Source organism: Paroedura picta, unplaced genomic scaffold (genome assembly GCF_049243985.1).
Source record: "Paroedura picta isolate Pp20150507F unplaced genomic scaffold, Ppicta_v3.0 Ppicta_v3_sca22, whole genome shotgun sequence".
Classification (NCBI taxonomy): Eukaryota; Metazoa; Chordata; class Lepidosauria; order Squamata; family Gekkonidae; genus Paroedura; species Paroedura picta.
In genome coordinates this window covers 3186025-3209410 of record NW_027518619.1, presented here as the reverse complement: position 1 = coordinate 3209410, position 23386 = coordinate 3186025, and the positions used below count along the sequence as shown (strand labels likewise).

General features: G+C 44.9%; 1 protein-coding gene across 4 annotated transcripts in view; it reads left to right on the top strand.

The window, feature by feature from the left end:
* Positions 1 to 23386, top strand: part of LOC143828371 (SPATS2-like protein) — an 80678-nt gene that overhangs the window by 41406 nt on the left and 15886 nt on the right. For all 4 annotated transcript variants that reach the window (XM_077318757.1, XM_077318758.1, XM_077318759.1 and 1 more), the window contains exons 3-7: positions 2231 to 2339; positions 3507 to 3556; positions 5218 to 5458; positions 10020 to 10217; positions 11465 to 11600. In XM_077318757.1, coding sequence (XP_077174872.1) covers positions 2231 to 2339; positions 3507 to 3556; positions 5218 to 5458; positions 10020 to 10217; positions 11465 to 11600 — 734 coding nt within the window. The remainder of the gene's footprint in view (positions 1 to 2230; positions 2340 to 3506; positions 3557 to 5217; positions 5459 to 10019; positions 10218 to 11464; positions 11601 to 23386) is intronic.

Genomic DNA, 23386 nt, shown 5'->3' with positions numbered 1-23386 from the left:
GAACAAGAATCATAAGAGTATATATATATATATATATATATATATATATATATATATATATATATATATATATATATATATATATATATATATATATATATATATATATATATATATATGTGTGTGTGTGTGTGTGTGTGTGTGTGTGTGTCTGTGTGTGTCTGTGTGTGTGTATTTATATATATGTGTGTGTGTGTGTGTGTGTGTATATATATATATATATATATATATACACACACATATACATACACACACACATATACATACACACACACATATATATACATACATACACACACACACACACACACACACACACACATATATATATATATATATATATATATATATATATATATATATATATACACTTACATACATATATATACATACATATACATATACAAAAGGTAAATCAGTGGCAAATTAGTAAACTGTGTTTTGATATCCAAATTAAGCCATATGATGCCATATGTTAATTCTTTGCTAAAACAGCTAAACGTTCCTTTTGAGTTCAGTCGTGGTTCACAAAAACATCGCAGAAATAAAGCTGTCCGTGTTAGTAATTAATGGCACTACCCTGTGAGAAAACTGTTAATTCTTTTAGCATGGTGAAATAGAACATCCCAGATGCAAAACAAACAAACAAACCCCCACAAAAACTGAAAAGCAATTTGAGGGTAGGGTTTGTCTTGAGAGGTAGTCTTGTTTTCAGAGTTTTCTCTGCTAGGCAAAATAACACTTAACTAGCTATTCGAGACAGCTGTAGAATCCCTCAGCCTGCGTGTCTTCAGTGGAAGGATCAAAACACCGTGTACCTGTTGAGGCAATAGACTAAGGCAGTGTAAACAGGAAACATTTGTAAAATTTTGTTTCAACATGGCATTTGGAGAGCGGCTGAGGCTCAGCGGCAGAGCATCTGCTAGGCATGCAGGAGGTCCCCGGTTCAATCCCTGGCATCTCCAGTTAAAAGGATTGGGTAGGAGGTGAGGTGAAAGACATCTGCCTGAGTCTCTGGAGAGCTACTGCTGGTCTGAGTAGGCAGTAATAACTTTGATGGACCAAGAGTGTGATTCAATATAACAGGGGTAGTCAAGCTGTGATCTTCCAGATGTTCATGGACTACAATTCCCATGAGCCCCTGCCACCAAATGCTGGCAGGGGCTCATGGGAATGGTAGTCCATGAACATCTGGAGGACCGCAGCTTGACTACTCCTGCAGTGTAAGGCAGCTTCATCTGTTTGTGTGTGTGTGTGAATTGTGGAGAATTGTGGTTGCGTACAAATGTATAAACATGTTTGTGTGTGTGTGTGAATTGTGGAGAATCGTGGTTGTGTACAAATGTATAAACGAGGTAAGGAAGTTACAAAATTTGTCAGTAGTTCATTGAGGCTGGAACAAAGTCCAGTGAGGTTCGTTCTGCACCAGTGGTGCCACTCACAGCTGCTGCCAGTGTGTTGCTGCGGAGTTGCTTACTGTGTCCCCCCAGGGGACGCCGGAAAAATTCCACTCTGCGAGAAAGTGTGGTGGGTTTTAAAAATTTTGTAGGAAGGTGGGAGTGCATGGGAATGCAATCCCACCTTCCTGCAATCAATCAATCAATCAATCAAAAAATAAAATAAAATAAAATAAAATAAAATAAAATAAAATAAAATAAAATAAAATAAAATAAAATAAAATAAAATAAAATAAAATAAAATAAAATAATCCTGGTCCGCCTCGTGCTGCAAAGCATTTTTTTGCCCCTGCTGGCCTCCTTAGGGCAGGGAGGCCTGGCTCTTCCCGGCCACACGGGCTTGCTGTGGGACAGGCCCCGTTGGCCCCCGCAGTGCCAAAATGGAACACGGAAGAATCCATGTTCTCTAAGTGTGGGGCTTCTGGGTTCCAATCTGTGCCAGGCCTGGGGGGTGGGGTGAGGGGTGGCAGCCTGGCAGTGACATCACACAGGCACAGGGATTAGCCCCAGGTCCAAACTGATGCTATCCCGGCCTTTTCTGCCCGTGTGGAATCAGCCTGACTGATTCTGTCTGTGTTGCCCAGTGGCAGTACAATATGTTCTGACATGTTCTGATAATCCATTTTCAGAAACTGCTTCTGCAGATGGCATAGTTAAAATGGTTTGGTTGCTCTGTGCAAACTTGCCAGCTGTTTGCATGCAGCGCCCTTGTAGCTTTGCGGTGGCATTTCCTGTGTTTTAAATTCACCTGTGCTGATCTCTCTTTTTTACAGATCAATGCAGTGAGGTCCATTGTTCCTAACAAAAGCAACAATGAGATAGTGCTTGTGCTACAGCAGTTTGATAACAACGTAGACAGAGCTGTACAAGCTTTTATGGATGGTAGGTACCCTTTACCAAGATGTCCAATATTTCAGGAAATAACAGAATCCCAGATGGCTTATTGGTCTGTGCAAGGCTGTAGTTCTCAAACGTTATGAAATGAGACCCCCCTTCTAATCTTGTTCTGTTCGCCTGGGATCATTTGTAAAGGAATTTCATGCTGTTTTTTCCCTTCCAGTTGATATTTCCAGTTATCAAATTGTTGGAAAAAATCTCTTTCATCAGGAACAAGAGAAACAGGACATCTCCAGTTTCTTGCTAAGTGATACAATCAGCCCATATCGCCAACCTCCCTTCCTCCAGCGGCCACCATGGCTGGGGCTCCCCCTCAGCATGGTACTGCGCAGCTGCTGCTGGCAGTGCCCCTCAGTGGGCAGTGGGAAGTCAGGGGCACCGGCGGGAAAGCAAGTGGAGCAGGGGCTCAGGCAGCGGCGGCGACGTCCCTCGGCAAAAGACTACCCCCCCCCGGGCCTCAGTAAAATTGTCAAGCGTTGACCGGTCCCCGGTGATAAAAAGGTTGGGGACCACTGATCTAACATCAACTTGGTGTAGTGGTTAAGAGTGGCAGCTTCTAATCTGGAGGGCCGGGTTTGATTCCCTCCTCCTGCATGTGCAGCCAGCTGGGTGACCTTGGGCCAATCATAGTCCTTTTAGAGCTGTCCTTACAGAGCAGTCCTGTCAGACTCCTTGCTCCCACCCCCCTCCCACCTCTTCAGACTGTCGAGATAGTGCTGGCCTGCCCTGCCTCCATGCCGCCTCACAATGTCCCCTGGCCTCAGACGGGGCGGAGCTGTCCTGCCTGGCCTCCATGCTGCCCTGCAACTGCCCAGGCTTCTTAGGGCAGTGCAGCAGTAGCCCTAGCCCACAGTGCTCCAGCTGGCCACCTACTGCAGTGCCAGCTACCCCAGCCTCTTCTGGCACTGGGGCTATGGACATCACGTCCGTAACCATTTCCGTCCCAGGGGCAGCACCAGAAGATGCATCCCACATCAATAAAGAGAAAATCAATTTCCCCCCTCAAATCCTTGGAACACACTTGCCAAAGCAACTGCTAACGAATTCAAGAAATGGTCACCAAGCTGGAAGGGAAGATTATTTTATAGCCATTGTTGCTCTTTATCATACATGAGCACTTGCTGAAGCGTTTTTTCTCTTCCTCTATTCCAGGCAGTGCCCTTCAAGTTTTAAAAGAATGGAATTTGACAGGCAAAAAGAAGGTAAGGGATTCCAAGCAATTAAAACTCTCTTGTCAGTGTAGTTAGCTGAAGCACAAGGATCAGCTTTGTTGCCATGTTTTTCCCCCACAAGGATTCCTTTTCTGTTTTGTTCAGGCAAGGTACTGTACATACAACAATGAACCTAACTTCTTATTTAACAAACATTTTATATTATTATGTATGCCATGTGCATTGTAAACGTGTGACTTCCAGGGTGTGGCAGGGAGGCGTGGCCATCTGGCATCACTTCTGGGGTTACCTGAAGGCTGAAGAATATTTCAGGGGTTTCTCCATGGTCAAAATGTTGAAAATTGCTATCCCAAGGTATTGGTACCTAAAGGTAAAGGTATCCCCTGTGCAAGCACTGAGTCATGTCTGACCCTTGGGGTGACGCTCTCTAGCGTTTTCATGGCAGACTCAATACGGGGTGGTTTGCCAGTGCCTTCCCCAGTCATTACCGTTTACCCCCCAGCAAGCCGGGTACTCATTTTACCGACCTCGGAAGGATGAAAGGTTGAGTCAACCTTGTACCAGCTGCTGGGATTGAACTCCCAGCCTCATGGGCAAAGCTTTCAGATGGCTGCCTTACCACTCTGCACCACAAGAGGCTCTTATTGGTGCCTAGTGATCACCTTTCCCAAGATCTTTCTGAGGTTTACACATCTCTGCTTTCATACATCAGTAAAATGTTTGGATTTGAATCGTTTTCTTGAGTTTCAGAAGCATGAGCAATGGCCCACAAAGATGCTGTGTGCTTTTTTGGGTCAAGCGTAGCTGTTGTGTCCCGTGCAGTATCTCCCCCTTCCTGCTGTGGTCTTCTCTTTTCTCTAAAACAGGGTTGGTAGATCCCCAGGGATTTGTGGGTCAAAGTGGGGTCTGCAGTGCTGTGGGGGGATGGCTGCAAGACAAAGGAAGAATCAATCAAAATTCCCCTGTTTGTGCCTATCACAAGGAAGGACACTTACGAAGATCCAAACCATAATCTGCCCTGATACATTTGTTGCTTCCAAAAATACCGTCAGTGAAACAGAAAGAAGAAATGGATTCAACAAGCAATTCGTGCCAGTGTAGTTTACGGTTTTCCACTATGGACGGCTCCCAATTACTGCCCTGACTCTGTCAAATGGCAGGTGTCCAGTGGAGAAAAATAAAACCCAGCCGAATGCAGCATCCAATTGACTATTAAAGTCCCAAATTCAGTTTGCTGTGCATATGGATTGTGTGTTCCCAAGAGTATTTGAAAGAGTACAGGCAGCATTTCCACTGAAATACTGACATGCATCAGAGGCAATATGTCTTAGCTGCAGTTGAAAATTCACTCTCTGCCCAGTACGATTTTCCTCCCTTTGACATGGTTTATCTGCAGAGTGATCTAGCTCTTTTTTTTGTTTGGGTTCCATCACAAATGTTTTGTTTGGCATTCAAAAGAGCAAAATTGGCAAAATGTTGTTTCCTTTTTAAAAATTCCATTGCTATTTCTACTGGGCCAAATGCATTTTGTATGCTATTACTCCCCCTCACAATCACAGTTAAGTGACGTTACTACATGGGATATAAACTATCCTGTGGTTTGAAAATGAAAATGTGGGCCTTGTTATTCCTGTTGTAAGATGACCAATCCCTAAGGAAGCCTCTGCCCTTGAAAACTTTCTTCCCTGCAGAACAGCAAAAGGAAAAGAAGCAAATCTAAACAGCATCACTACAGCAGAGAGATGAAAGACAAGGACTGTGAGGCAGAGAAGGGGTTTCTGGATTCCCAAGAGCTCCATGGCTGCCATCTGCTTGGCTGCGATAAGGAAACGTTTCCCAGCAAACCTCCCAGTGAAAAAACCAGAGAGTCTCTTCAAGAGGACACGAGCTTGGAATGCAAGGAGATGGGAGAGGCAAAGCCAGAAGTCACAGGTCAGTACACTTCAGAATGGGCATGCGTGCACGAGTGCCTTGTGACCAGGACATTCAGCAATCTTGTTGGTCTCTAAGGTGCTACTGAGCTTAAATGTAGCTCTTCTCCTGCAGGCCAACACGGCTGCCCTCTAAAACTCTGACTGGCCTTGGTTCAGGCCCCTTTCCACCACCCCTTTCCACGGCTGCCAAGGTAGAGACTGCCATTTGTGGGGTGAGCTCTAAAGCAGGGGTAGTCAACCTGTGGTCCTCCAGATGTCCATGGACTACAATTCCCATGAGCCCCTGCCAGCGTTTGCTGGCAGGGGCTCATGGGAATTGTAGTCCATGGACATCTGGAGGACCACAGGTTGACTACCCCTGCTCTAAAGTACGAGGCTAGTGTGGCACAGTAGTTAGTGTGACATGGGAGATGCCGTCTCAGATCCCCACCCTGCAGAAAAGCTTGCTTGGTGCCCTCCTGAAAGGGGTCCCATCTTGAAAAGATAGAATGAGAGAACCAAGTATACTGCTCTGAGCGTTTTGGAGAAATAAAAGTCGTGTCATATTCCATCCCTTCTACTATGTCAACCCTATACAAGGAGGGTAGATTTCTAAGCGTGCTGGCAATACATCCCTACCCTGGTTTTCTTTTTCTTTTATATTTTATTTATCGGATTTCTATACTGCCTTTCCATATACTGCTCAGAGCGATTTACATATAACATCATGGGGGGGGGGGGGATACATGGAACGACCTAACATATAACATAGTCAAATACAACAATAATCTAACGGGTTCTGAATAACACGATTTCATTGATCTTAAACAACAACAATATAACGGGCCCAGACTGGTTCAGGCCATAGAGGGGATGTCTGAAGGGGACCTGGGGATGTTATTCAGGTTTGGGCAGTCTCAGGCAAATGCCTGGTGGAGGAGCTCCCTTTTGCAGGCCCTGTGGAACTGTGGGAGTTCAGGCAGGGCCCTGATCCCTTCATGGAGCTTGTTCCACCAGGTGGGGGCCAGGACAGAAAAAGTTCTGGCCCTTGTTGAGGACTGATGTGCTTGTTTGAGGCCAGGGATCACCAGCCGGTTGGCAGTGGCAGTCTCTTTTAGTTGGGTGGGATGAAACAGACAGCTTTCATTTAGATATACTCACCAGATTCCTGTGTAAATTGCTTTGCACATGTGCAGTTTCAAAACTTTTGGAGACACTATGGGCCTATTATGCACAGCCACTGAAACGGTGGCATGGAGAACGTGGAGGAAGAAACGAAGCAAACCGCAAACGCACGGGACAGAACTCAACAGCAGCAAAACCCAGAGCAGCCGATTATGCACGCAGCCAATCCGGAGCCACTTCTGGTTGCGCCCTGGTAGCCGGGGAAGCTCCACTTCCGCATCTCGCTAACGCAGCTTTTTCAGTGGCATACGTTGACTCTGCGCCCGGTTGCTGCCTGCAGCATGAATAATTGGTGATTTTAGCCACCACCATTCCATCCCGAATGCGGACCTTCCACCCCGTGCATAATAGGCCTATGACACTAACTCTGACCTTGTCTCTAAATTTTAAATATGCACACAAGTAAAAAAACATGAACAGACTTTCTTGGAAGCCTCTTTTTCAACGTCTGAAGACCGTCTATGCACAATCATCTTTAAAAGTTTATGTTGAGTAAATACCAGCCCTGGAACAAATTTCCTTGATGCTTAAAGAAGCCTTTGAAGACGCTGCCAACTTCTGGCTGATTTTTATTATCCTAGCAGAACACAACAGCTATGCTTAACTCTGGTCCCGTAAAGAAATCTTGCCCTAAAAGAGAAAAAAACCCACACTTTACTGGGTGCCGACTGCCAGCTGTCAGCCACACCATATGACAAAAGGCCCAAAATCTGTTATGGTTTTGCTGCTTTAAAAGAAAAAAAAAGGATGTAAATACGACAGCATCTCTTTTCCTTCCAAAACTGGAGCTGAAGTCTTGTGGCAGAAAACTACAAAAGACAGACTCAAGGCAGTTTATTGAGAGAAAGATCAAACTATTAAAAGCAATGAAGGGCAGGAAAATATGCGTCTTTTTTCAGCCTCTTCTTAAAAGTTGTCTTTCACCCCAAAAAAGAACGATTTTCCTCTTTCTGTACTGTAAAATAGCAGCTTAATGCTATTTAAGAAATAGTGGTTTATATAGTTTTATTATTTATATCCGTGAATAAAAGTAAAAAAAAACAACAGCTTTTATTCAGGTCAGCTATACCAGGAGCTGAAACAGATTCTGTAATATGTATTCAGCTTAGAAAATACTGAAAGATTCAGATAAGGTACTTTGAGGGTATTTTTTTCAGCTTGTTTTAGCTCATGGTAATTGTAGCCTATGAACATCTAGAGAGCCACAGTTTGGCCACCCCTGGGAATGCCCACCCTTAGTTTGTTTGTTTGTTTATTTGTTATATTTATATACCGCCCTCCCCGAAGGCTCAATTGGCAGCATGAGGAACAAAGAGGTTCCACTGATCAAAATTGCCTTCTTTGGCATCTTTTTGTCCATCTTTTGACCGCCCTAGGACTAATAGCAGCTTGGAGAAAGGGGTGGCTTCAGTTGGCTAAGCTGCACAGAACAGTGAGAATTGCACAGAATATAAACTTCTGTTCCATGGCTCCAATCCACGCCAGTCCCTCCTCCCCAACAGGTAGATTTTACCTTTAAAAACCTCTGTCAAGAGCCAATCCAACGGCCTGGCTCTTGAACTACATTAGATTTTGCCTATTACCGGCATGGACCCCGGGAACACAGATGTCGTAAAACCAGAGTCTCTAGGGCATTACCTGAATTTCCCCCAAAGTATTTCCAATCAATTTCTGAAACGACTTTGCTTGCTTTTCACAAAAGGCAATCAGCAGCCTTCCCAGCTTCTAGCTGACCTTTCCAGGTAGATTACCCAAGGATGGGATTCTGTTTTACATCCACTCCCTTCCCCTTCCTTTTGGGGGTTTGAAAATAACAAGGTGTTGAGACAGATAAAACCAGCAGCACACAGCATCCGGCATCCTGGGATTCAGAGACGAGAGCCTTTGAGCCCATCCCCATTATCAGCCTGTCTGATAAAGCTTTAATACACTGGAGATCAACATCTCAGAAAGTATTTAAACCCTCTGTGAAACAGACGCCCCAAAGTACTTTTCTAGCACTAGTGAGCACCAGCAATAGATTTTTCATTTAGATGCTTGTAACGCTGGCAGCATCTCCAGGGTCTTTGGATTTAATGCCGCATTTGCCGGTACAGTCTTCTTTGAAGTCTCAGTCAAACTTCAAAGTTTCGTTTTGAGTTTGGGGGAAAAGCTTGGGGAATAAGAAGAAGGCAGCCGCGTGTGCAGTGTTGGGCTTGGAACTAGGAAATGCAGAGCTCTGCTGGGAGAGACCTTGTGCCAGTCGTATACTTTCACCCTAAGCTACCTCGCAGGGCTGTTGTGATGATTAAATGGAAGCAAGGAGAATGGGGTAAGCCTCTTTGGGTCTCTGTTGGGGTAAAAGCGGCAGTATATAAATTATCCATCCATCCATCTATCATCTATCCATCCATCCATCCATCCACCCATCTTTACATTTTTATCCCGCTGCTCCTACAAGGGCTCGCGGTGGTGGAAGGAAATAAAATTTAAAGAATCCAGATCAGTGTTACCCCCCAACCCACACTACTCCCGTTGTGCTGCCATTTTCACTTTCCGACACTGCATTGTTGTGCCTGTTAGCAGTATGGGTAGACACAAGAACTGGGGATGGGGGTGGGGATTAGACATAAGGGTGCTTTTTAAAGGCATACATGAGGATAATGTTCTATACACATTAATGCAGGCACGTACACGGCCACTTGAGATCCAGCATGGTGTAGTTTTTGAGAGCAGCGATCTCTAATCTGGAGAGCCGAGTTTGATTCCCTGCTCCTCCTTCACGTGCAGCCAGCTGGGTGACCCTGGGCCAGTCACAGTTCTTATAGAGCTCTGTCAGCCCCACCTAACTCCCAGGGTGTCATTTGTGGGGAGAGGAAGGGTAGGTGATTGTCAGTCACTTTGAGACTCCTTCGGGTAGTAAAAACAGGGTACAAAAAACACCACATCTTCTTCTTCTTCTTCTTCTTCTTCTTCTTCTTCTCTTCTCAATACAGTACAGCATGAGTACAGTAAGCTGTAATAATTCGTGAGATGTTGTGACTGGTAAAGGACGGAAAAGAAAATCCCTCCAATCTGCGGTTTTGCCATCGACAGGGCCTTCCTGGCTATTGTAAGACTAGTGCCATGCTAATTTTCCGGATGAGATACACAGCTAAAGTCCACTCACTATGGGAGTGTCGGTTGTCATCCTTCTTCTAGGTTGTTAAATACAGAAGCTGGTCCTGAATCATGCCCATTTTGCATGATTTCCCCTTCTGGCCCTTTGTATTTATTCCCCCTTTGGCCTTTGGTATTTATTCTCCTGAGAAACATCCATTTATAAATTTCTTAAACTAATAACAGTGACCCTGTTATGGATCTTTGTACTGTCACTATGGGCAGTTTTTTAATATTGCTGTTTTCTTCCCCTCCAGGACAAGAGGCAGAAGTCAAGAAAATACTTCTAGAGACCAATAGAAAATTTGTAAGTCGTGCAGAGCTCCCAGATCCATCGCTGTCCTCTCGACCTCAGTGCAATGTAGGCAGACTGAAGTCAAAAACTTCTGCTGTCAAACCACCTTTATCTTCATCCCATCTTGAAATAAAATTGGAAGATTCCTTGAAGAAGAGAGGTAAAGGAGATGAGTCGTCCGGCTCACACAGTCCCATGTACAGACCATAATGCTTCTGAAACGTTGATTAGCATTCCTGTAAACATTGCAAAGCCATGCAATTCCTGTAGACTGTTAAAAGAAGATCCTGTTTCAGTTTCTATTTTCTGCTACGTCATAAAGCAGTGGTTCTCTCAACCTTCCTAATGCTATGACCCTTTAATACAGTTCCTCATGTTGTGGTGACCCCCAACCATAAAATTACACAAGTGTTCTTTCGCAGAAATTAAACTGACCAATGGCATGAAGATTCATGGTTCATGATTGTATATATATAGGTTATAAATTGCATATAAATTGGTGGGCACCTTCAGGAGGAACAGTAACAATGGCGGCGCTCCCTCACCCCCCACCCCCGGCCAAGCTGCTCGCCCTGCCGTGACTTCTGTGAAAGGGTTGTTCAACCCCCAAGGAGGTTCTGACTCCCAGGTTGAGAACCAATGTCATAAAGGCAAGAAATGAAAATTGATCTAGTCAAGTGTCTAGTGAGACTTGGGAGAATGGGGGCGGCTATCAAATCACAACCAAGTTATAGTGTCCCATTTCATGTTGTTTGTAAGGCAAGAGAGGAGCAGAAGTGGTTTGCTATTGGCTCCCTCTTGTTTTTGACCCTGGAACGCTTGGTGGTCCCCCATCCAAGTACTAACTACATTTGACTGTGATCAGCTTCCCAGCTGACACAATTGGGTTAGTCTGGGCATTTTATGCTGATATTTAAGCGCCAGTAGAATTCTGGAAGGGAAAATTTCAAGGTGGGGGAATTGCCAAATAGTTGCTTGCTTATGTAGTTTCTCACAGGCTCCCTGCTTGTCGTGGCAAATGGGTAAAATAACCCTGAGAGCAGGGGTTCTATGTCATTATGGGCTTTCCCCAACAGCAAGATCCTAAAGGTGGATTCTGATCATGTTATTTTGGTTGGTGGCTGCAAGTAGTAAGGTTTGGTTCATGCATCCATTGATAGATGTGGGGAGGGGAGGATAGAAAACACCCAGAACTTTTTTGTAGTCCCAACAGGTCGGCCGTGCAGAACCAACGAAAGAAAACAAACGCTGGCAGGGGCTCATGTGAATTGTAGACCATGGATATCTGGAGGACCACAGGACTACCCCTGGCATAACAGACTCATTCATTGCTTCATCTATTTTGTGTTCCCCTGGCTTATTTTTGACAGCAGATGATTTTTTAAAAATGTTTGGTTGTTTTTATAGGTCCTAATATTGAAAAATCAGTGAAAGATCTTCAACGCTGCACTGTTTCACTGACAAGATACCGGATGATGATTAAGGAGGAAGTGGACCATTCAGTAAAGAAGATCAAAGCTGCCTTTGCCGAATTACATAGCTGGTAAGTCGATGAGGATAGGAAAGCCAGAGGAGGCATTTTAGAATACAAAGGGTACTATCCCTTCCCCAGCTCACTGACACTTTTTATCTAGAGGAGATAGAATGCTTTGTAACTTTTTACACACTGGTTAAAAGGTAAAGGTATCCCCTGTGCAAGCACCGAGTCATGTCTGACCCTTGGGGTGACGCCCTCTAGCGTTTTCATGGCAGACTCAATACGGGGTGGTTTGCCAGTGCCTTCCCCAGTCATGACCGTTACTACGTGGTATATTTGGTTATCACTAACTGCCTTGGTTATTTTTGATGCCAGAAGGGAGCAAAAGGCAGGAAGCCCAGTAGAAATTCTCTTTTTATTGTTGTTTTCTGTTGTATAGTATAGCAAAACAATGACATAGCAAGATACAAGGCACTCATCAGCTCATCAAGCTCTTAATACAGAACACAAATAGAGCGCAGATAGTAATAACACTGAATCTTTAACAGACTAAGAGCCCCTTAGGGGGAGGTGGCAGCAGGTCAGCAGCTCCTCTTCTCTCCCTGTGCCACATTGCTGCGTGCTCAGCGGTTTTTTTAAATTTAAAAACAAGAACCTAAAGTGGTGCTGCGTCCCCCTAGTGGATTTCGTCCCCCTGATGGATGACCTCTAATGACAGGAGGACCAAGGTGGATCAGCGCTGCTGCTGTTGCTTGATCTCACAGCAACATTTGACATAGTAGACCATGAGCTTCTTGTTCACTGCCTTGTTGACGTGGGGATCCGAGGTACTGCCCTTCAGTGGGTTACCTCCTTTCTCTGTGGTCAAGGACAAAGGGTCACGGTCAGGGAGAATCAATCGCACTACTGCCCACTCCCTTGTGGGGTCTACCTTGGGGATGCTCTACTGTGGAGTCTGACCCAGATAGCAAAAGGGGGTTGTGTAGGTGAGAGATGTTCAGCCTTCCTCCTCTCTACAATGTGCCTGCCTGAAGTTTTGCTCCCCAAAGGATTGGGGGGGGGGAGCTCAACTGAGGTTACCACAGGTAGCAGAGCTTGGCACTGTTATGCCCCTGTTAAGTTTCCAATAAGCAGATCCATAGTAAAGAAGAAATCTCTTTATTGAAGAATGATGAACTGAAGCAAGAGTGTTCCTTGCTGGAACTGGCTACCAAGGCTAGAAGTAGACTTTTTTACATCCCTCGTAATCTGTCTCCCAATTCAAATATTGGGAGTATAATAGTACTCACCAGTATAAGTTAGGAACCTAAAGCCTGAGCTACAAAAACTAGATATTTTGTTTAAAATACAAATATTTATTATAGCTATAAAGGTAAAGGTATCCCCTGTGCAAGCACCGAGTCATGTCTGACCCTTGAGGTGATGCCTTCTAGCGTTTTCATGGCAGACTCAATACGGGGTGGTTTGCCAGTGCCTTCCCCAGTCATTACCGTTTACCCCCCAGCAAGCTGGGTACTCATTTGACCGACCTCGGAAGGATGGAAGGCTGAGTCAACCTTGAGCCGGCTGCTGGGCTCGAACTCCCAGCCTCATGGGCAGAGCTTTCAGACCGCATGACTGCTGCCTTACCACTCTACGCCAAAAGAGGCTCTATTATAGCTATACGTGCACATAATAAATGCTAATAGCTGGCAATCCAAAAAGCAATATAAGATATAAGCTGGGGGCCCATCTCCAGTTCATGCAAAGAGTGTGTCTGTTGCTACTTAAGTGCTACCTAGTAAAGAAGTCTGGTTTTACAATCGCGAGTCTTGTTGGTGTCATCGGAGGGCAATCCTCACAGATGGGATTGGAACCCCCACCTATAGAACCCCCAGGAGCATCGTGGGTCCAGGCATGCCACGGTCCTTCCTGCAGCGGAGGATCCGACATTGCCTTTGTTTTGCCTGTTGTTGAATTTTGTGGGTGCATGGAGGCAGGATGATATCAGAGAGATGTGGCAGCATTTTCTCGTGCTGGTTTTGCTGCTTCCTTATGTAGCCAGCATGGACGTGTGGTTGGCATGTCACTTTGTGATTGGTGGGCTCTCGGCTCCTTGGACTGTGTTGACCTTTCTTTACTGTGGGAGAAAAGGGTACCAAATGACTGTACTGCCGGTGCTGTTCTAGCACTGATGCCATGCTGGCACCCTAGACCAGGGGTAGTCAAACTGCGGCCCTCCAGATGTCCATGGACTACAATTCCCAGGAGCCCCCTGCCAGCATTCGCTGGCAGGGGTCTCCTGGGAATTGTAGTCCATGGACATCTGGAGGGCCGCAGTTTGACTACTCCTGCCCTAGACTGTTCAAAATGAGTACAATAGCAGAAAAAAAGAACCTATCCTAGGCTACAATAAACAATTTCACCATGAATGCAACGTGTCTAATCTCTTCTCTTTATTTGAACAACCAAAACGGCCTCTAGATTATAACTGTTTTCAAGTAAGTTTTCATCAGTGGTTGTTTTTCAACTTACTGTTTGCTAATGAAGTCCTTCAATAGGATCAATTCTTCTTGGCAGGATTTAAATAATATATATGTGGCCTTTGGCTCACAGGTACGGGGCAGTCTAGTCAAAAGACTGTTCCCCAACAGTCTTTTGACTAGACTGTTGCATTCATTGCGAAATTGTTTATTGTAGCCTAGGATAGGTTCTTTTTCTGTTATGGCACCCTAGACTGAGCTGTCAGCTTTTCTCGTCACGATTGTCCGTGTTCTTTATCTCTGGCTGCGACTTTGGTTCCAAAAACAAATTTTGCTTCTGCTTTGCTGGATTGTTTATGGGTTTATTTTTTTTAATTGAGGTTTCCCCAGCACCACCAGTTTATTCTCATGTGTGTTGTTGCAAGTTTTTATTGGGCTGTTACTGAGATCTGGTAACTGAACTTAAAAGCACGTGAATCCCCCTCCCCAAGTGCTGGCATTAACCTTCTGGGGCTGGAATGTGAACACCCTTTTCGGCTTGTTACAGTCACTTCTCCCCAACCTTGATCATCTTCTCTGCTGCTTTCTGACTGCGTTATTCCCTCTTGCTCTCTTTAAGCATTTGAAAGGTTGTCACTTGGAGGAAGGCATAGAAAAGGTGCCAGCTAAATATCGGGGGGGGGGAGGGTTACAGTCAGAACAGCTCAATAGTGGAATGGGCTGTCTAAGGTGGTAGTGAGCTTCCCCTCATTGGCTGTCTTCAAGCAGTGACTGGACAGATCTTTATCCTGGATGTTTGAGGCTGATCCTGCACTGAGCAGGAGGTTGGACTAGGTGGCCTGTGTGGTCCCTTCCTACTCTAGGATTCTATGAGTCTAGTTCAGCAGTGGAATGAGCTGCCTAAGGAGGTGGGGAGCTCCCCCTCACTCGTGGTCTTCAAGCAGCAACTGGACAGAGATTTATCCTGGATGCTTGAGGCTGATCCTGCATTGAGCAGGGGGCTGGACTGGATGGCCTGTATGGCCCCTTCCCACTCTATGATTGTTCCTTTTCAACAATCATTCTACGTATAATATGTTGCATCTAATTAGCTTTGTGACTCGGTGTCATCTAATGCTCCTCTCTACCACAGCCCTCATCCCACATGGCTTTTGTCCACACAGACCCTGTGAACTTTTGGCAGTCAAGGGGTGGGGGATAGGGCTCTCTCTCTCTTCCACCAGGAGAAAAACCGGTTAGATCCAACACATAGGGGCTTTTCGCACGCCTTCAAAATCACACAATGGTTGCCAATTGAAAACGCTACTGATTTGCCATTATGCACAACGTCGTTGACAATCTGCCACACACCTGAAACCGATCCGCAAAAAGCGCTTCCTTGTAGCGCTTTCAGGGAAATCCCCAAAAGTGGATTCACCCTCCAGAAAGCGCTACACTCCTGCAACCAATCTGCAAAACTAGCGGGAAAGTTCTGTGCGTTACCATTGTTGTGGTTTCTACAAAGTCCCTCCCCCTGGCTCTCTCCTCTGATCTTCCGGCGATGTGATCGCCATTTTTTTTTCTCCCAGCGAGCGAAGTTCAACCCACCAGCAAGCCTGTTTAGAGGCTTCCCCGGCTTCAGTCCCTCCCCAGAGCTGTTTAGTCACTAAGCACAAACAACAGAGAAGCCCGTTTGCTGATGTATTTTCCCTTTATTTTTTACACTGTTTTCGGCCGAAAATCGGGCCCGTGAGGGGGGGGATTTTTTTTTTCACTTGGGGGGAGCGTGGCAACGATGAAACGACAGCTCAAACACACCTGCCAGCTGATGGGTTTCTCCGTTGCAACGAATCAACACATATTCGTTGCAATGGGTGTGTTTTTTTTTTTAAACCTTTCTTAAAGGGAAAGGGGCTGTTTGGGAGCATGCTAACGGCTGCCCATTGGCTGCTTGACAGCCAGGGGCGGGACGAGCTCGGCAATAGCGCTTCCTTTCTAGCGATTTTTGCTGAGACCGGAAGCTTGTGGGAAACGATAGAAACGCAACTGGATTCCACTACAAAGTCAGGTATGCATAATGACGAATTGCACTATTTTAAATGGCGATTTTTCGTTCAGCAAACAATTTGCTACAAGGATCCCGGTGCGGAAAGCCCCATAGAATTTAACCTTTTACTCCCTTTCCTCATTTTGTCTGATGATATGAGTTTTTATCCCTACCACCCAGGAAAAGAACAGACAACCCCCCCACCACTCAAACAGCCCCCACTCTCCTGCAACCTATATACCCTCACACACTGTAAGAAAGAAAGCAACACTCACCAGGAGCCCCTGAGCTGGCACTTTCTCCTTCTCCCTGCCCAGCTGCTTGTCCTCTTTCCTTTTCTTAATCCAGTAATATCATTCTGAAGAAGGCCCCTAAGTATGCTGAAAATCTCACTTTGATAATGGATGGCCCTTTTGCTGCTCTGTTCATTGTAGGGTTGCCATCTCTGGGTTCGGAAATACCTGGAGATTTGGAGGCTGGCGCCTAGGGTGGGTGGGATTTGGGGGAGGGACCTCAGCAGGGTATGATGCCATAGATTCCAACCTCCAACCAACGAGAACAAACTGATCTTCATCATCTGGGAATCACTTCTAATAGCAGGAGATCTCCAGGATTCCACCTGGAAGTTGGTAACTGTAACTGATTGGCAGAAGGAATGGGTATGAACAGAGAAAGAAGCCATGTGATTCCAAATATTAAGGAAATAGGTTTGGATATCAAACATGTCTACTGACCCTGTCCTGTGGAGAACTGAAAGGAAAAATACAAACCGCTGTCCACCACCGAGGGAAAATAAACTATTGCAAATACCGTGGGCTGAGATTTAATTGCATGCAAAACTGAGCAGTGTCTCCCCTCTTTTGCGCCTCTGCTAGTTTGATTTGCCAAGTGGCATGAAATAAGCACTGAGGCTCATTTTGTAACGTTCAAATCAGGGGTGGGCAAACTGCGGCCCTCCAGATGTCCATGGACTACAATTCCCATGAGCCCCCACCAGCATTCGCAGCGAATCCTGGTGGGGGCTCATGGGAATTGTAGTCCATGGACATCTGGAGGGCCGCAGTTTGCCCGCCCCTGGTTCAGATAATCACTTTGGATCTTCACCAGCCACCTTATAGAAATCGGTTCTAGAATAACAATAGGGGGAAAATGCAGCTATTATCAGACCTACCCCCCCCCAGCTCCCAAAAGAAAGAAAAACCTGAGTGAAATGTGCAACCAAAAGCAGGAAATGGGAGGAAACCAGCAAAAAAGGAATTTTGATAGAACTGTTCACTTAAAATACAGGAAGAGGAATTGTGATGGGGGAGGGGGACTGAAACTGAACCTTGTGGCCGGTCTGCCTCTGAGGAATTCTGGATGGAGGGTGGCGTTAACCCTTGTGACCATTCTAGAACAGGAGGGAGTACCCGAAACGTCATTCATCCTGATGCTCAAAATTCCACCAGGTGGAATTTTACAGCTTTCATTTCCTTTGGTGGCGTGGTCCACTTTTTCCAGGAAGGTGTCTGAGAGTCAAAGGAGGCATGCAGGCGTTTGCGAAAACAGCTGCCCAGCAGACAGTGAGCACAGTCACTCAATGAAGCAGAAGGTGGATGGAAGCAGAGTTCAAAAGAAAGAGTGCCCACCGGCTACAAATATTTTGCCAGCCTCCCGGTGCTGTCTCGTACCGAACAGGCATCTTGTGTTTTACTGTATTTTAGAATTCCAGGAGGTCTTCCTCATTTTCGGGACTTCGTCACCCAATTTCACCATCCTTGGGACTTTGAATTTCTCGAAAAAGATTTTAATCTTTTGAGGATGCTGGAACTAATCGGACCTCTCAGTCTGGGTTATACTTGGAATCAATAGATTCAGGTGGGCAGCCCTGTTGGTTTAAGGCAGCAGAACAAAGTTTAAGTCTGGTGGCTCCTTTAACACCGACAAAGCTTCATTCTGGGTATAAGTTTGTGTGCCTCTGTTGAATTATGCATGTTCATGAAAGCTTATACCCAGAGTTAAACTTAGTTGGTCTAAAAGGTGCCACTGGAATCAAACTTTGTTCAATTGGAATTGAATTCCTACTCAGTTGCATGCACAAAAATAATGTCTGTGTTCTGAAAGAGTGTTTCTGGTAATGTGTGGGTTTTTTTAAGGGTTTCTTGCTTTTACCATTTTATTGTAAACCACTGCGAGTCCTTGAGAGCAGCGGTATATAAATCAAAGAATAAATAAAATCATCTCAGCACGTCTTGCAACAGCCCATAGGGTAGCTATATCCAGCAAAATAAAAGAAAAGTTACTAACTAGGTACTTATGGTCTTTGGTACATCTGGTCTTTGTTGATGACATAATGTCCTCCTCACACATATCTGCAAACATCTTTAGCATCGTTCCTCTCTGTTATGCCTATTGTAAATGCACCCAGGAGTGTGCTGCCACGATGCCAAAGTCCATGACACGGGAGACACAGAAACAGCAGAGAGTGACAAATAAACGGACAGGCCCCTCTTTCAGACTCCCTCCCCATGGGCTCCAGGAGCCTCAGCCAATCTGAGTCTTGAGACTCTGCCTGCCAAAACATGGTTCCTCTATCTAAGAGGAATCAACACATCAAAAAACTAGCATGTTTCCCCATCTGGTTGTAAAAGATTCCCTCTTTCCCGTACTCTCCCAATCACAGGGATGCCCGTGTACTCTTCCATTGCCATAACCATAATTGTCCCAGCATTTTTTTGCTCATCCGCCTCTCATTCACAACATTTGCGTTCAAGCAAATATTATATTATTATTATTATATTTGAATGTATCGCCCACCACTGTTGGCAAAGCCGGCTCGTGGCGGATTACAAGATAAAATAAATAAATACAATCCCCTAAAAATCGCCCTAAAACACGGTAATTAATAAAATACAATCTAACAAGAACACGATAGCAGACCAACCCCCCATCTACCCCTGCTGGGGATCAGGGAGAAGCAGCTGGTCACCATAGATAAAACATGGTGGAGAACCTCCCCTCCTTACTCCTCCTTTGGATATGGTTATATCGTGGCATAATTTATACAAAGGACAAGGGTTGTATCATCAAGCTAATCTGTTCCTGCTGCTGGTAGAAAGTACCTTCATGTCACTGCTGATTTATGGTAACTTTTTAGGGTTTTCAAGGAAAGAGACATTCAGAGGTAGTTGGCCACTGCCTGTCTCCACGTCATGACCCTGGTTTTCCTTGGTGGTCTCCCATCCAAGTACTAGCCAGGGCCTGCTTAACTCCCAAGAGCTGATGTAGTCAGGCTAGCCACGCCCATCCAGGGCTGAGCTCTGTTCATGGTAGACTTTCAGGCAATCTCCCATTGAGTCCTGCTCGGCCTGATGTCTGCTGTATTGGTTGGAAAAAGACAGTAAATAGATTTGAAGGTTATCTGAGAATCATAGAGTTGGAAGGGACCTCCTGGGGCATCTAGTCCAACCCCCTGCACTATGCAGGACACTCACATCCCAATCACTCATCCACTGTTCCTGCCACCACCTTGAACTTTCACAGAATCAGCCTCTCCATCAGATGGCTATCCAGCCTCTGTTTTAAAATTTCCGAAAATGGAGAACCCACCACCTCCTGAGGAAGCCTGTTCCACTGAGAAACCACTCTAATGGTCAGGAACCTCTTCCGGATGTTTAGACGAAAGTTCTTTTGAAATAATTTCATCCCAAAGGTGCTGGTCCATCCCTCCGGGGCAAGAGAGAACAACTCTGCTCCATCCTCTATATTGCAGCCTTTTAAATACTGGAAGATGGTTATCAAATCCTCTCTCAGTCATCTCCTCTCCAGGCTAAATAGACCAAACTCCCCCAACCTTTCTTCAGACGGTCTCCAAACCCCTCACCATCTTTGTTGCCCTCTTCTGGACACGCTCCAGTTTGTCTACATCCCTCTTCAAGTGGGGTGCTGAAAACTGAACACAGTAACTGTGGTGCCCAAAACTGTGGTGCCCTTCCTCCCATGGTGTACACATCTAGTTCCCCCCCCTCCCCATTGCCAAAAGCCAAGTTAATTTTGGAGGTTCTAAAACCATACTGAGACCAGTGAATCCTGACTCCCACAGTCCAAGTGGGGGTAAGAAGGGTCATGTCTATCTCTATCATAAAAGCAGTTGTGTTTACATTCTTATGTCACGTCTATATCTGTTCTGTATCCAGCCAGTTTTTTCTTTCCCTCGTACTCAATTCTCTCCTAACTTTGCCTACCAGCCCACATGGTTTCAATTAACATGTAAGCACCATCATTCCCAGCATGCCTTTTGGGGGGGACAGTCAAATAAGACCCTTCTTTCCTTTTTCACCCGTGGACAAACTGGTTGGATCCAGTCCCGTATCTGTATTTGGTTTGTGCTAGATAACTCCTTACTTTAAAAAAAGAGGAAACTATAGGGGGGAAAAAACCTTGCAAAGCATGGTATGAGTTAAATATGGGTATTTCCTTTCTCCCTTATAATCTGTTCTACATTTCCCCCCAACTTTATGAATTTCATCTGTCATCTCAATCTGTGATCGGTGTGAAAATGCAAACTGTTTGTACCTTGGCCGGCTTAAAGCTGAACATTTCAGTGCTCAGCTTATAAAGAGTAGTGCTTGGCTCTTAAACGTGCATAAAATATACTTATGCTCTGCCAAGACAAGGGCTTCAGCTCAAACGGTGTGTTAGAGCATAAGCTTCCAGCTGCTTATGAAGTTATAGGTGAAGAAAAATTACAAGCACACCTCTCGTTAACAACAGCAGTGGTATTCACACTCTTAACAAAGAGCTGCTGGAGTCAGTACCAGTTGTGAAGCTGACGCCCACAAGAACATAAGTAGAGCATCCATGCTGGATCTAGACCAGCATCCTGTTTCATACAGTGGTCAGCCAGAAGCTCCTAGAAGGCCTGAAGTTTGAATCCAGAGGCACCTTTAAAACCCCAAAAGTTTAATGCACACAAAAGCTTATACCAGAATTAAATTTTGTTGGTCTTAAAGATGCCCCTGAACTCAAACTTCAGTCCAACATGATTACCCAACAGAATCTATTGGTAAATAAGTTAGAAAGCCATCTGATCCCACCCCCTGGTCAATGAAGGATCAGCCTCAAGCATCCAAGAGAAGTCTATGTCCAGGCACTGCTTGAAGACCGCCAGTGGTGCGGAGCTCACCACCTCCTTAGGCAGACGATTCTACTGCTGGATATTTTTTCCTGATATCTAGCCATTATTGTTCTCCACATAGTTTAAAACCATGACTGCAGGTCCTCTCCTCTGCTGCCAACAGGAACTGCTCCCTGCCTTCCTCTAAGTGACAACCTTTCAAATAGTTAAAGACAGCAGTCATGTCCCCTCTTAACCTCCTCTTCTCCAGGCTGAGAGGTTTATCAGTGAGTTCAGTTCAACAGTAAGTTCAGTGAGCCCCACTGAATAGACTGCTTAAGTTGGCATTGTCAATTAACATCATATCATGCGATGGAAAGTATCAGTTAAATGTATAGAGGGCAAGTGTGTCATTTTTGGACATCTCTTTTGCAATATAGTGCACACGTTAACTGTAGTGACCTGCCACTGTATCCTTGTGCTTGCCCTTGCACAAACCTTGTTGGGTTTTATTGGTCTACAGTTGCCCTGACTTGGAGCAGTCATTTGCATTGCCACATGCTTTTTTTTTTTTTTAAGATTTTTATTTTTATTTTCCAGAATTAAAGATAGTGGAATACATGCAATCTACATTGTTAGTACAGAAAAAAGAAGGGTTATGCTCTTCATTTAATACATTTGGTTCCCCATTTCAATCCCTTTTGTATTATTTTCTTAAATAGTTCAGGTAAGGGCCCCATTGTTCTTGAAAGGCCTCTTCTGTTCTTCCGTTGACTATCAGTGTCAGTTTAGCCATCTTGGCAAAGTCAGCTAGTTTATTCAGCCAGTCTTCTGTCGAGGGTAGTTCTTGCGTTTTCCATTTCTTGGCCAATTCTAGTCTTGCTGCCGTCGTCGCATAGAAGAAAAAACTTTGTGTGTGGGTTGGGAGGCACTGCGGAGGAACACTTAATAACATAGCTTCAGCTTTCATAGGAAATCTAAGACTCCACATTTTCTGCATAATAATATGTATTTTTGCCCAAAACTTATAAACTTTTTCACATCTCCACCACATATGAAAAAAGAGCCTACTTTATCATCACATTTCCAACATTTGTTGTTACAATTTTTGGCAATTTTAGCGATCACTTTTGGTGTTACATACCACCTATAAAACATTGTATACCAATTTTCTTTAAGTATTTGACTATTAGTATACTTTGGTATTCTAGACCATACTAACTCCCATTGTTCCATTGTCACATTAGTCTCAATATTTTGCATCCGCATTGCCACATGCTTTTGATGCTTTTAATGGATGCTTTTAGTAATGTGGAAGGAAGACAGGAGGAGAATAGATGCTTTCGGATTATGGTGTTGGAGACGAATGCTGCGGATACCATGGACAGGCAAAGTTACCAAGAAGACCGTTTTAGAGAGGAGCAAACCAACTATGTCATTAGAAGGGAAGATATTACAGCTAAAGCTCACTTACTTTGGACACACTCGGAGAAATCATTAATGCTCAGCATGGTCAGTGGCAAAAGAAAATGGGGTCGCCAAAGGATCTGCTGGCACGACACGATCAAAGCCGACACAGGGATAACCATGAACCAGCTGAAAGAAGCAGTCACTGACAGAGACGAATGGAGAAAACTTTCCTATAGAATCGCTGAGGGTCGAACACGACTGAACAGATAACATCATCATTTATTAAAGTGAGGTGTCACTTGTGGGCCTTATCTTTTAAAGCACTGCACAGGAATGTACGTTAAAAGCTAATTCTCATGCAATAGTTTTTCCGTCTTGTTTCCTCTGGCTTAATGCTGGTTGATTTACGTGCTATTCCATGTTCCCTCCACAAGCGTGATCCTTATAGCCAGAATAAGAATAAGGTATGATCTGGATTACTATGCAAATCCTGCGCTTTGTGCAAACAGGATACAGTCGAGTTAACAGTAGAACAAGCTTGCATTCTGAAGCTTTGCAAGAATATATAATTTAGCTAATACTCTCCTGGGGCCACCAGATGAGCCAGCCTCCATTCTTCCTCTGCCAGCCATGCTTTCATTCATCAGTCATTTGACAAAGCAGCTAATCAGTGTTCTAGATCGGCTACCCTGCATAAATTTGCATTAAGCAGCCAAGTAAGTCTTTGTCCTTTCCTGTGCACATTTTGTTGAACAGATGCAAAGCCTGTGCTTTCGAAGGAGCCTCTCTGTCTCGCGACTGTGAGCCAAGTGTAGGCTTTTCACGTGCCAAGTAATGATCAAGTAATAATGTTTTAAAT